This window comes from Lithobates pipiens, unplaced genomic scaffold (genome assembly GCF_037356315.1).
Source record: "Lithobates pipiens isolate NorthernLeopardFrog02 unplaced genomic scaffold, aLitPip1_a1.2 Scaffold_8, whole genome shotgun sequence".
Classification (NCBI taxonomy): Eukaryota; Metazoa; Chordata; class Amphibia; order Anura; family Ranidae; genus Lithobates; species Lithobates pipiens.
The window spans coordinates 580,656,026-580,670,498 of record NW_027507903.1 but is presented as its reverse complement, the minus strand read 5'-3'; the positions used below and the strand labels follow the sequence as shown (position 1 = coordinate 580,670,498).

General features: G+C 41.7%; 1 protein-coding gene across 2 annotated transcripts in view; it reads left to right on the top strand.

Moving 5' to 3' along the window:
• Positions 1-14,473, top strand: part of LOC143961100 (potassium channel subfamily T member 2-like) — a 439,371-nt gene that overhangs the window by 120,568 nt on the left and 304,330 nt on the right. Inside the window, exon 1 of one of the 2 annotated variants that reach the window (XM_077470268.1) lies at positions 2,680-3,002. The exons of the other annotated variant lie outside the window; for it this stretch is intronic. Within the exon in view, the coding sequence (XP_077326394.1) occupies positions 2,920-3,002 (83 nt within the window). The 5' untranslated portion in view covers positions 2,680-2,919. Of the gene's footprint in view, positions 1-2,679; positions 3,003-14,473 lie in introns of those variants that run through there. 2 annotated transcript variants of the gene reach the window in all.

Genomic DNA, 14,473 nt, shown 5'->3' with positions numbered 1-14,473 from the left:
TAAAGATCTATATAGGGGAATCAGAACTTCCTTCCTTCTTCTGGTGATCCCTCTAGTAATAGCTAAAGATCTATACAGTAAATCAGGACTTCCTTCTTCCTGCTGATGATCCCTTCAGTGATCAATAAAGATCTATATATTTTAATCAGGATCTCCTTCCTATTAATATTGATTACCCTAGTGGTAAATTAAGCTCTATATAAAGGAATCAGGACTTCCTTTCTTCTACTGATGACCAGCCATTGATAACTAAATCCCTATAAAGGGAAACAGGACCTTCATGCTTCTACTGATGATCCTCCTAGTGATAACTAAATATCTATATAGTGGAGTCAGGACTTCTTTCCCTCTACTAGGGATCCTCCTAGTGATAAATAATGATCTACATAGTGGAATCAGGACCTCATTCCTTCTACTGGTTCTACTGTTTGTTCATTTTGCAATCTTCTGAATAAGCACCCCCAAGTCTTTTTCTTTTGTAATTCTGGCCTAGAAATGACCTAAACAATGTAAATCTTGGAGCTTGCAAAGTTCTTGGCTGTGTTCACAAATGTGTCACACAGGTCAGCCCCCTACTTCATCCTGTCCCCATGTGAATGGCTGCAATGTTAAAGTGCTATTGCCCATTCATTGCAGAAGGGGAGATTGAGGAAATGCTTCCTCTTTCCTGCAGCAGATGGATGACATAATCTCAGCCTAGGTGAAGTCACTGGACATTCAAGGACTACTTTTTAATGATCAGCTTGCAGCTTTTCTGAAAATGAATACTGTGGCTGTATATTGTGACATATCAGGAATGCTTTCATGGCGATTTGTTTAATTACTAAAAGGTCTACTTTAAAGTGGTTGTAAAGACTGATGCCGCGTACACACGATTGAATTGTCCGACGGAATTGGTCCGCCAAACAATCCGGCAAACAATCCGCCGGACATATATATATATATACACATATATAACAAATGGACTTGGCCACACACAGACGCTCCGAAAGTCCGGCGATTTCTAACGCGATGACGTACAGCACTTACGACGGGACTAGAAAAAGGAAGTTCAATAGCCAGTAGCCAATAGCTTCCTTCTCGTACTTGCTTCAGAGCATGCGTCATTCTTAGTCCGCCGGACTAGCACACTGACGAATGGTTTGTCCGCTGAAAGCCAAGTCCGGCGGACAAATTTTGAGTCAAAATTACTTTCTAAGTCTGCTGGGCTTTTACGATGAAAAGGTCCGCTGGAGCCCACACACGATCGAATTGCCCGGCGTACTGTCCTGTACTGACCTAGTCCGCCGGACAATTTGATCGCGTGTACGTGGCATGAAGGTTTTTTACTTTCATGAATTTTATGCATGAAGGTAAAAAACCTTCAGTGTGCAGCTCCCCCTCAGCCCCCCCTAATACTTACCTACACTTGATCTCGATCCAGTGATGTGCACGAGACCCGGGTCCCTCCCTCCTGATTGGCACTGGCTGAGGTGCAGCAGCAGGAGCCATTTGACTCCTGCTGGTGGGGCAGACCATGCCCTCTGTGTCTTATGGACGCAGAGAGTCGGCTCGGGAGCGAGCACGCACGAGTGCCCCCACATCAAGCGGCTTGCTATGGGGGCAAGGGGGAGGAGCCCAGAGCACCGTCGGGGACCCAAGAAGAGGAGGATCAGGGCTGCTCTGTGCAAAACCATTACGCAGAGCAGGTAAGTATGACATGTTTGTTATTTTTTTTAGCTAAAAATTTTTCCTTTACAATCACTTTAACATTGGCTCTGCTTGCAAAATACCTGCAACAGGTCCACTGTGAATGCCAAGCAAGCCTTTGGATGCTTCTGCTCTTGTCTGTGCCTGTAAATACATGCTTAGATCTCTATAACTCTCTCAGAATTGGCAGTGCAGTATGTGTTCTTTGGCCTCTATTAAAATTGTTATTTGTTTAATACCATAGAATACACAAAAAGAGCTTTATCAGTGTGTCAAGCATCTGTGCTGTATTTGCTTAAACATGTTATCTAAGATTAACGGAAAACGGTGTTCGGAGAAACAGCTTTGTACAGACACATTGCAGATTTCTCTATCATATATTTATTTTAATGCCTTGTATGGCCAGAAGAGATTACTGGAAAACAAAAATTGGTTGGCAAAAAAAAAAAAAAAAGCCTTTTATTCCCTCAAATGAAACCTTTTAACCTGATATATACATTGTATTGCTCGTCAAAGGAATTGACCTATTAGATATGACATGGTCCCTGGTTACTTCAGCCGACCCCTTTGCCAGAGTCATTTCTCTCCAGCGCACTTTTCAGTCTGGCTGACCCTTTTAGGAGGAGTTCAAATGTTATACAACTTGTTGGCTGCATGGATCAGCACACCTAAACGCTTGCGAGAAGCCAGCTAATGTCTCCTAACATGATTTTCCATTCTCCCTATATTTAATTTAGAAAAGTAGCAGGGCAGGCCTCCCGCGCACCAGCAGGCCTCTATTGCCATGGCAACCCCCCTCCAGCATAAGTGTCCCTGCTACGCTCTCAGTCATTCTAACGAGGTGACATCGTTAGGGAAAAAAAAAAAAAAGAGAGGGATTTAAACCTATTACACAATGTGGGAGGGAGTTAAACAGAAGCCAATTTGCTAATGAGCTGCTAATTTTTCCCTTTCGTTTGCTTTAGGGAGGCCTACTTGTTTGGCAGTTTTGTTTTAGCTTTGTAAGGTCTTGAGGAAAGTACTTTTTTTTTTTCCACTCTTGTGAAATTATTAGTTGAAAGTATTAACTCCGGTTGAGTCTATACAAGTGTACATTCGAGTAAGGAATGCCACAGGCTTAATCGGCCAGGGAGTTTCTGAAACGTGGGGGTCCAACGTGGCGTTCGGATGGGGATGGACTGACTACAACGACGGACTGCGATTAGAAGAAATAAAAGAGTGATTGGCTCAATGAAGGATGTAGATGGGACTAAAATGGCCGATCTAAAGTTTTTTGGTAGATTCAATGGGGCAGGAGGGACAATGGATTCTGGGTAAGTGACAACTGCCAGTTTTTTGCAGTGATATTAGAGTAGCCAAAGTAGCCATAAGTGCTGGTCCAGTTTACTTTTATGCCATTTTTCTTTATTAGCTGAACATTTTGAGTATGCTGGATGATATATTCTACAAATGATATTGCATTTCTGTTACATGTTGCTTAAAGGTCTTGTCTTGTTGATGCTTTGTTGATTTTTATGTGAAAATTATACCAGTTTAATGCAATATATATTATAATTGCTTGTTAATATTTTCAAAGCACTGTTTTTTATATAGGTTTTGAATAGGTAGGTCAATTGTGGCTGCCATATTTGTTACTTTTATATACAGTCTCAGCTTCTTGCTTAGCAGAGTTACATACTGTAGTGATTGTTCTTGATCTGTTATCAAAAGCCTAGCCCAATTGACAAGTTCAACAACACAGCATACCCATGGTGCTCTTAGTAGATTGAGACCATGTGGTTTATTTCCCTAGCTTTACGGTTACATAACGGTAGTCAGAAACTCTGTTTTGTATTCATATTAATAGTAAGAATGTGATTTGGTAATGTTGACATGTGAGCTCTTGATTCACATAAAGTATGATTTTTAATGTTACATTAAGGGAAACCTGTACTTATGCCTTGTACACGCATAAAATCTGTCAGATTTTTTTCAGACGGATTTTGTCCTATACTGGTGTTGCATACACATGGTTGGACAAAGTTGTCGGAAAATCCGATAGTTCGGAACGTGATGACGTTAGTTTGTTACAACGGGACTACGTTGAGGCTACTAGCCAATAGCTTTGGTCTCGTAATTTGATCTGAGCATGCGTGGCACTTTGTCCGATAGGAATTCTCTACAAACGATCGAAAAAGTCTGATCAGATTTTTTTGTCGGAAAATTTGAGATCTTGCTCTCAAATTTATTCAGTCGGAATTTCCGACAGAAAAAGTCTGATAGAGCCCACACACGATTGGATTTTCCAACAATATAATCTAATCGGACCTTTTCCGTCTGAATTTCTGACCGTGTGTACAGGGCATTAGATAAATATAGTGTCTGCCATTGCTGCATTCCTTTTGAAAATGCTAGATACCTGGCTTTCTCTGGCATCAGCACTTTGAGTTGCTGACCCGAAACTTAGAGTGAAGTCAACAACAAATTTACATTTGTGTTCCATAACCTTGGGGTCAGCAGTGACTTGCTTGCTGAACCTCCTCAGTATAGATTGGGTATTGATTGAAATAGGTAATGATTGGATAAACCTATTGAATGTATTACTAATGAAAACCACATAGAGAAAACTTTCTCAGCCTTTCTCAACCAATGTTTCATGGAACCCTGGGGTTCTTCCAGAGGTTGCGAGGAGTTCCTTGAGAAGAGATCATTGAAAGATTGATCTCCTGACTACACTAACCACCACTGTAGAGGGTCACTACAGTTTTCACAGTCTGTGTTTCTTTTCTAGCCATTATTATTATGTGTTACACTTTATGATCCATAACCTTGACTTTCTTGGAGTGGTGTGACAGTCTGGTAACTATCAAATTCAGAAGGAGGGGTCAACAGTGAAAACTTGCTTAACCTCCTCAGTATAGATTTACTTTAATCGATACATTAGCTGCATTGCCCAAACAAGTCATGATGGGATAAAGACATAAATGTACAGTGCATAAAGACTAAATAGAGCAACCTTTCTGAGCCTTTCTCAACCAGGGGTCCATGGAACCCTGGGGTCCTTATAGAGATGGCTAAGGGTTCCTGGAGAAGATAGCATTGGTAGATTGATCTCCTGGCTGCAATGACCATCCCATAATTATTATTTGTTACATTTCGTGTTCTATAACCTTGACTCTCTTGGAGTGGTGTGACAGTCCAGTAACTATCAAATTCAGAAGGAGGGGTCAGCAGTGAGAACTTGCGTAACCTCCTCAGTATAGATTTCCTTTAATCAATACATTAGCCACATTTCCCAAACAGGTCATGACGGGATAAAGGCATGAAATGTTTTGCTAATGAAGACCAAATAGTTCATCCTTTCTCAGCCTTTCTCAACCAGAGGTCCATGGAACCTTGAGGTTCTCCCAGAGGTGGCTAAGGATTTCCGGAGAAGAGAACATTGGCACATTGCTCTCCTGGCTGCACTGATCACCTCATTATTATTATTATTTGTTACTTTTTTTATTGTTAGGTAAATCCCATTTTTTCTCATATAAGCACTGTGCTAAAAAACTAAAAAAACTAATATTATTAAATGTGCTGCTACTTTAAAATAAAATATTAGCCAAAAAAACTATTTGAAAACAAATGTAGTGTCAATCTACACATTCACAGTAGCGCAGTGAAAAATGTATAAAACATGGAATGAAATTATTTTGAAATAGTGTCCATATTCAAAATGTTCATCACACATATAAAAACTCTTATATTAAAAGTCCATTGTGAAAAACTGGTTCAAATATCCAAAAGAAAAAAGAGAACTTAAAAACAGACCAGTGTGGAATGCGGATGCGGAAGTGATGTCAACAAGACAGGGCGGAAGTGGAAGCCAAAGGCTGTCAGTCACAGAGACTACGCGCTCGGAGCTCACAAGAGCTGTGAGTTCCGAACGCGTAGCCTCTGTGACTGACAGCCCTTGGCTTCCACTTTGGAAGCGTGGAGCTGTCATTTCCACATCCGCGTTCGCTGCTGGTCAGCATGGAGCTCCTGGCCATCCCTAGACGGAGAGGCACCCAATCTAAAACACATCTTCCAGCCTGAACCGATGTGGAGCAGGACAATGAGGATCGCCAGGACTAACCAGCTATTTAATGGGCATGATATTCTCTTACTTCTTAGAGCTGTCATCTATTTTCAGTCTGAAGAGATCTGAATGGAGATTGGAATTGTCATCTGCATAAAGCAAGATTAATTGCACATGTGATTGAAATGTACACAATCTGGTGAGCCTCATTGTAAAAAGGTGTGGAACTGGCACTTTTTCACTTTGGTGAAGGATTTACGGTGTTTTCTTTTGGATATTTGCACCAGTTTTTCACAATGGACTTTTGATATAAGAGCATTTATATTTGTGATGGACATTTTGAACATGGACACTATTTCAAAATAATTTCATTCAATGATTTATACATTTTTCACTGCGCTACTGCGAATGTGTAGATTGACACTACATTTGTTTTCACCTTTTTGTGAAACCCCATTCTTTATTCTTTTATTTAATACTCTCTAGAACCCACTGATCTTGCTAATTTTAGTACTACGAACTGTATGTCTAATCATTCTAGTGGGGTTTCCCTGAGACCTGCAAACTAATTGAGGGGGTTCCTTTTGTGGTAAAAAGGTTGAGAAAGGCTGACAAAGGGTGGAAACAGTATGGCTGATGTATTCTATCTATTGTACTTGTGTGAAGCTGATATATAAAATGGAATTTTTATTATTTCTACTCTCTATAAAGCAACAAAATAATTCTCAACGATTTTAATCCTAAAATCAATGTTAAAGGATTATTATAATATAGCAAACTATAAAAAAGAAGTTGGCAAGATCCTGTATAAGCTCAAGATCTGTTGGAAATAGGGGGACTGAGGTTTTCTAAACGTGGCTCTTTTATGAAGTTAGTTAATGTTAAATACTATTATTTCATGTTATTTCTATGTGAACCTGTCACCCAGCTGGGTTCTGAGAAATGGCAAAAAAGTGTGGTAGATGATATACAGGTTTGTGTGTATATACTGCAGGGCCGTTTTTAAGGCAGGGCAAAAGGGGCAGCTGCCCTGGGCCCTGTCATTGTTGTGGAGCCCAAAGCAGCTGCCTCATACTTGCCAACTATCCTGGTTTAAATTCCCTTGTCCCTTGAGGTTTAGTCCTGTGTTGTGTCCCAATATCTCAGTGTAAAATGCTGCCACTAATGCTGCCCAGCTTTGCCCTATTGTGTACAGATGACTCACCTGCAGACCCTGTGATTACATGTAAATAACCGGCATTCGTGTGAAAATAGCAGCAGCATTCATATGTAAATATGAGCAGTTGGCGGCATTGATATGTACAGAGCCTTGCCAAAGTATTCGGCCCCCTTGAACTTTTCAACCTTTTGCCACATTTCAGGCTTCAAACAAAGATATAAAATTTAAATTTTTTGTGAAGAATCACCAACAAGTGGGACACAATTGTGAAGTGGAACGAAATCTATTGGATAATTTAAACTTTTTTAGCAAATAAAAAACTGAAAAGTGGTGCATGCAAAATTATTCGGCCCCTTTACTTTCAGTGCAGCAAACTCACTCCAGAAGTTCAGCGATGATCTCTGAATGATCCAATGTTGTCCTAAATGACTGATGGTGATAAATAGAATCCACCTGTGTGTAATCAAGTCTCTGTATAAATGCACCTGCTCTGTGATAGTCTCAAGGTTCTGTTGAAAGCGCAGAGAGCATCACGAAGACCAAGGAACACACCAGGCAGTCCGTAATACTGTTGTGGAGAAGTTTAAAGCCAGATTTGGATACAAAAAGATTTCCCAAGCTTTAAACATCCCAAGGAGCACTGTGCAAGCGATCATTTTGAAATGGAAGGCGTATCAGACCACTGCAAATCTACCAAGACCTGGCCGTCCCTCTAAACTTTCAGCTCAGACAAGGAAAAGACTGATCAGAGATGCAGCCAAGAGGCCCATGATCACTCTGGATGAACTGCAGAGAACTACAGCTGTGGTGGCAGAGTCTGTCCATAGGACAACAATCAGTCGTACACTGCACAAATCTGGCCTTTATGGAAGAGTGGCAAGAAGAAAGCCATTTCTCAAAGATATCCATAAAAAGTCTCATCTAAAGTTTGCCACAAGCCACCTGGGAGACACACCAAACATGTGGAAGAAGGTGCTCTGGTCAGATGGAACCAAAATCAAAATTTTTGCCCACAATGCAAAACGATATGTTTGGCGTAAAAGCAACACAGCTCATTACCCTGAACACACCATCCCCACTGTCAAACATGGTGGTGGCAGCATCATGGTTTGGACCTGCTTTTCTTCAGCAGGGACAGGGAAGATGGTTAAAATTGAGGGGAAGATGGATGCAGCCAAATACAGGACCATTCTGGATGAAAACCTGTTGGAGTCTGCAAAAGACCTGAAACTGGGACGGAGATTTATCTTCCAACAAGACAATGATCCCAAACATACAGCAAAATCTACAAAGGAATGCTTCACAAATAAATGTATCCAGGTGTTAGAATGGCCAAGTCAAAGTCCAGACCTGAATCCAATCGAGAATCTGTGGAAAGCGCTGAAAACTGCTGTTCACAAATGCTCTCCATCCAACCTCACTGAGCTCGAGCTGTTTTGCAAGGAAGAATGGGCAAGAATTTCAGTCTCTCAATGTGCAAAACTGATAAAGACATACCCCAAGCGACTTGCAGCTGTAATCGCAGCAAAAGGTGGCTCTACAAAGTATTAACGCAAGGGGGCCGAATAATTTTGCACGCCCCACTTTTCATTTTTTTATTAGTTAAAAAAGTTTTAAAAATCCAATAGATTTCGTTCCACTTCACAATTGTGTCCCACTTGTTGGTGATTCTTCACAAAAAATAAAAATTTTATACCTTTAGGTTTGAAGCCTGAAATGTGGCAAAAGGTTGAAAAGTTCAAGGGGGCTGAATACTTTCGCAAGGCACTGTATATCATGCCCCCCTGAGGTCATATCCACAGTAATCTCTAGCAACCAATCAACAAGCAGAAATCATGTGCTGTAACCTCTAGCAACTAATTATTGAGCCGCGCTGTAACCTCTAGCAACCAATCACAATAGCTGCCTGATCTTATTCAGTAAACTGATTTTGAGTCTAACTGCTAATTATTGTATGTCTCAGAGCAGGTGGAGAGCGAAACTGCATGGGGGGCCCCCAAGAAAAGTTTTGCCCAGGGTCCAATCAATATTAAAGACGGCCCTGATATACTGTGTGTGTGTGTATATATATATATATATATATTGTATACAGTGTGTATATACACAGTAAATATCTATCTATCTATCTATATACAGTATCTATATATATATATACACACACATACACACGAAATCTGTTGTTGCCAGCAGTATTCAGTATTGTTAGCAGTCGATAGAGTAGATGTAAATGAGAAACGCAAGGGATAATGTGTCCCTTTTGAGGAGATTTGGGAGGATTTATCAAGCTGACTCACTGCCACTTTAATCTACCCCTCAGGATCATTCTTCCCATATATGTCCAGTGCATGTGCTTATCTTTCTGTTTCAATATTTTTATTACATTTTTTAAAAGAGGAATACAAACACAGCATAAAGTTAAATAGATATGGAAGTACAAAAAAACATCTTATAGTAGCAGATGATGATTGACAGTCTTCAAGTGTACAACCCACAATATAAATATAAAGAGATGTACAATCTACTCAGCATGACAAAATTGAATTTAATTCCATATCTATCCATGTCATGCCTTTATACTGTTTACCTATATACTGATCAGCCATAATATTATGACCATCCACCATAACATTATTACCACCCACCTAATATTGAGTAGGTCCCCACTTTTGCTGCCTAAATAACCTTGAGCCATCAAGGTATGGGCTCCACTAGACAAAGCATCACACTGCCTCCACCGGCTTGCCTTCTTCCCAGACATCCCAACTTGCAAAAACGAATTTCAGGGAGGTGGTGCTTCGTGCCCGAAAATGCACCCCCCCCCCCATCCCCCACAGAAAAATATTATTTAAATCACTTTCTCAATATTTTTTTGCAGCGCTTCTGGGGAAGGGGGTGGGTGGCAGTGGACGGTGTCAGTCATTTTTTTACTTTTAATAATTGATTTTTTTATATTTTAATTAGCTTTTAATTTTGAATTTTTTCCACAATGCTTTTTTACATTTTTTTTACACTTTTTTTCATTTTTTTTACACTTTTTTTCATTTTTTAGAATTTTTTTACAATATTTTATTTGGGGGGGGGGGGGCTTTGGTGAAATGCAGGAGTCTCCCGCACCTTCCGGGAGACTTGAGATGTCTGTCTTCCCAAAGCGCATCATGGTGCCATCTTTTCCCCAGGTAAGCGACACACAAGCACTCGGCCATCCAGATAAAGTAAAAGAAAAAACGTGATTCATTAGATCAGGCCACCTTCTTCTATTGCTCTGTGGTCCATTTCCGATGCTCACATGCCCATTGTAAATGCTTTTGGCTGTGGACACAGGTCAGTACGGGCACCTGACTGGTTGGCGGCTATGCTGCCCCATCACAACAAACTGTGAGTCATAGAATGTTCTGACATCTTTCTATCAGAAGCAGCATTAACTTTTTCAGCAATGTGAGCTCCAGTAGCTCTTCTATTGGATTGGACTACACAAGCCAGCCTTCACTCCTCTCATGCATCAATGGGCCTTGGCCACCCTTGATCCTATCCCCAGTTAGCTTGTTTTCCTTCCATTGACCACTTTTAGTAGGCCCTGAAAACTGCAGACTGGGAACATCACACAAGTGCTGCCGTTTTGGAGTTACCATTACAATTTAGACCTTATAAAAGTCAATCATATGCATAAGCTATCCCATTTTTTCTACTTTCAACATCCACTCTAGGGACAAAATGTTCACTTGCTGCCTAATATATCTCGCCCACTTTTAGATGCTATTGTAACAAAATAGTCAATGTTACCCAAAAGCACAAACTAGCATCACTCAAAGCTTCACTTTGTATCACTCTGTGACTTCAATCTCTATAGGGTGTTTACTTCCAAAGTGGCCATCTGGCCCGACACTACCAACAATCAAAAGAGAAGTTTCATAGTTTCATAGTTAGTAAGGTTGAATAAAGACATCAGTCCAACCTGAGTGATTGTCTACAATTGTCCCTGTACATTGCACACTCACATCGGTCCCTACCCTCAAGGAACCCACAATCCAAGGTCCCCATTCATATACTAGGGCCAATTTTAGACAGAAGCCAATTAACCTACTTGCATGTCTTTGGATTGTGGGAGGAAACCGGAGTACCCGGAGGAAACCCACGCAGGCACAGGGAGAACATGCAAACTCCAGGCAGGTAGTGTCATGGTTGGGATCCGAACCAGCGACCCTTCTTACTGCTAGGTGAGAGTGCTAACCACCACACCCCTGTGTCGCCAAGTTGAAGTGCACACCAACAAACTGCCCGTTTGGATGAGGTAAAAGCACAGCTTCAGTTTGTCTCCTCCCAAGCTACACCCATCTAGCCCTTTTCACCCGCTCATGGGCTTAATCAAATGGTTAAGCACATAAGCGGGGTAAACACATTAAAGGGGCGTGGCTTGGGAGGAGACAAGCTGTAGATGATCTGTCACTTAATTTAACCAGGTGATCTGCTGGTGTGCGCTTTCAGGTTCACTTTTGACTGAAGATAAGCAGTGGTATTAAATTTACCTCCCAGTGGTGATAATGTTATTGTTGGTTGGTGTAAATGTAAAATATAATGGCAGGACTTGCAGATAATGGCTGTAGCTACACATTTAAAGGGGTTGTAAATCTTAATGCTGCGTACACACGACCAGACTTTTTGATGGACTAGGTCTAATGGTCTTCACGTCGGACTTTCAGCAGAAGTCCGACGGATTTTCTGAACAAACGGACTTGGCCACACACGAACGGACTAGGTCCGGTCGAAAGTCCATTCGTTTTGAATGTGATGATGTAAACGGGACTAAACAAGGAAGTTCAATAGCCAGTAGCCAATAGCTGCCCTAGCGTCTTATTTGGTCCGTCAGACTAGCACACAGACGAACGTATTTTTCAACAAACCCAGTCCGTCGGAAAGATTTGAAACATGTTTTATTTCTAGGTCCTTCTGATTTTTTCCCCGAAAAATGGTCGGACTAGCCCACATACGATCGTATTGTCCGATGGACTGATCCTGCCGGACCTAGTCTGCTGGAAAGTCCAGTCATGTGTTTACATGGCATTAGACATGAAAAATTAACAAAGCATATCCCTCTATAGTGTGTACTTGTTTCAATTAAAAGCACAAAGGGTCATTTCTATCTGCTGCTTCATTCCTCAGCTATCAGCATGAATCACTCTTGACTATTTTTCCTGACACTAAAAGAAAAATGGTCACGGAAGGGATCTCCATCAGATTGAAAGCCTCAGCTCTGTTCCTATGGTGTGCTGTGTGATGGAGGGGAGGGGGGGGGGGGTGGGGTTGTCCCAGCCAATCAGCTCTCAAAACTTTCCTTACTGAGCTCTGTAGTGTGTAACTTCAGCTCTCCACCCCCCTTTTTCTGAACTCTCAGACAAGCTTATAAATTCAGCACTTTGAATGGACGAAGCAATGGCTGCATTTAAACAGATACAAATTATATAGGAGGATTTGTTTCATCTCTGTGTATTACCTGAGTATAATCCCTTCACTGGGTACATGGAAAGTTTTACAACCACATTATTGGAGTGGATGTCCAGAAGGGAGTTGTGGAAGAAAGCTAGAAAAGTAGTAGGAACGGTAGCGGTCCGTCCATACAGGGCGCCGGGGCGCTGCCCCCCTAAGCCATGCACCCGACCTCTGATCTACATGCAGGGCCCACGCCTGGATTCCAATTGTTTTTTTTCTTCTTAGAAGCACGTGATTATAGCCTGAGGCTCTAATTGGCTTCAAAAATGGGTGGGCTCAGGGCGCAGAGAACTTCGCCCAGAGCCTACCCAGTTGTGTGACAATAGCGACTGAATAAATGATTCCCCTCCTGGGCCAATCAGGAAGTGGTTCCAGAGTCCCATCAACCGATTGGCCGAAAGGAGACACGGAGGGAGCCGCCGAAGCCGAGGAGGAGAGGAGAAGCAGGGTAAAGCCACTGCCCGAAGGAAGGGACCTAGATGGGGTAAGTGCGGGACTGGTGACCGACTACCAGGGGGATGCCTGTGACCCCGCCGACTGGGGGGTATATTTTTTTGGGGGGTGGTAAATATACCACTGAGTAGGAAATATAGACTGTAAGAACGGTAATCAAAAATGGATGAAAGGATGGACATTGCCTTACGGGGCTCTCATAAAAATAAAAACATGGTTTAAAAAAAAAATGTAATCAAACACAGCAACCCTTTTTCACAGAAAGGCCTCATGTACACTGCTGCTGGTAAACGGACATTCAGAGGCAGTTGGATGCTTTCTTCAGCTGCCCCTGAACTCATCCAATGTTATCTTATGTGGACATGTACCCCAGGTTTGTTTAATGTCGTTTTTATGCAGTTAAGTTTAGAGGCTTTTCTTTGAAGGCAAAGAAAATGATTTCAGATGCAGAGGTTTCCGATGTTTCAGATGCCAAACATTTCTAAACGCGATACCGACGTTTAGCAGCAGTTTAGTTTAGAAGCGTTTTCAAAGGTGCTCTATTTTTTTCACATTACAAAACTTAAAAATGATAGCAGATGATGAAAAACCACAAAAATAAATAAAAGATAAAAATCGCTGATCGCCGCCATTACTAGTAAAAAAAAAAATTATTAATAAAAATGCCATAAAACTATCCCCTATTTTGTGAATGCTATAACTTTTGCGCAAACCAATCAATAATCGCATATTGTGATTTTTTTTACCAAAAATATGTAGACAAATACGTATTGGCCTAAACTGAGGAAAAAAAATGCTTTTTTTATATATTTTTTTGGGGATATTTATTATAGCAAAATTAAAAAAATAATGCGTTTTTAAAAAAAGTGATGCTTTATTTGTTTATAGCGCAAAAAATAAAAAACGCAGGGGTGATCAAATACCACCAAAAGAAAGCTCTATTTGTGGGAAAAAAAGGATGTCAATTTTGTTTGGGAGCCACGTCGCACAACTGTGCAATTGTCAGTTAAAGCGATGCAGTGCCAAATCGCAAAAAGTGCTCTGGTCTTTGGCCTGCAAAATGGTCCGGGGCTTAAGGCTGCTTTCACACTGGGGTGGGAGCAGCGTCGGCGGTAAAGCGCCGCTATTTTTAGCGGCACTTTACCGTCGTTTTAGCGGCGGTGTGTGGGCGCTAGCGGGGTGGTTTTAACCCCCGCTAGCGGCCGAAAAGGGGTTAAACCCGCCCGCAAAGCGCCGCTGTAGCGGCGCTTTGCCGGCGGTATTGCCGCGGTGTCCCATTGATTTCAATGGGTAGGAGCGGTTTAGGAGCGGTGAATACACCGCTCCTTCACCGCTGCAAAGATGCGGCTAGCAGGACTTTTTTCACCGTCCTGCCAGCGCATCGCTCCAGTGTGAAAGCCCTCCGGCTTTCACACTGGAGTTAAAGGGGCCGGTTTTTTTCAGGCGTTAAACAGGCGCTATTTTTAGCGCTGTAACGCCTGAATACCGCCCCAGTGTGAAAGCAGCCTAAGTGATTAAAAACTTGTAATTGCTTGCAATGCTTCATAGACCATTTATATACCCCTAATGAGCCCATGATCCAATCCAACACACCACTAGCTGTACATACATGTTGGAAAAATATCCTACAGACATGAGCTGCG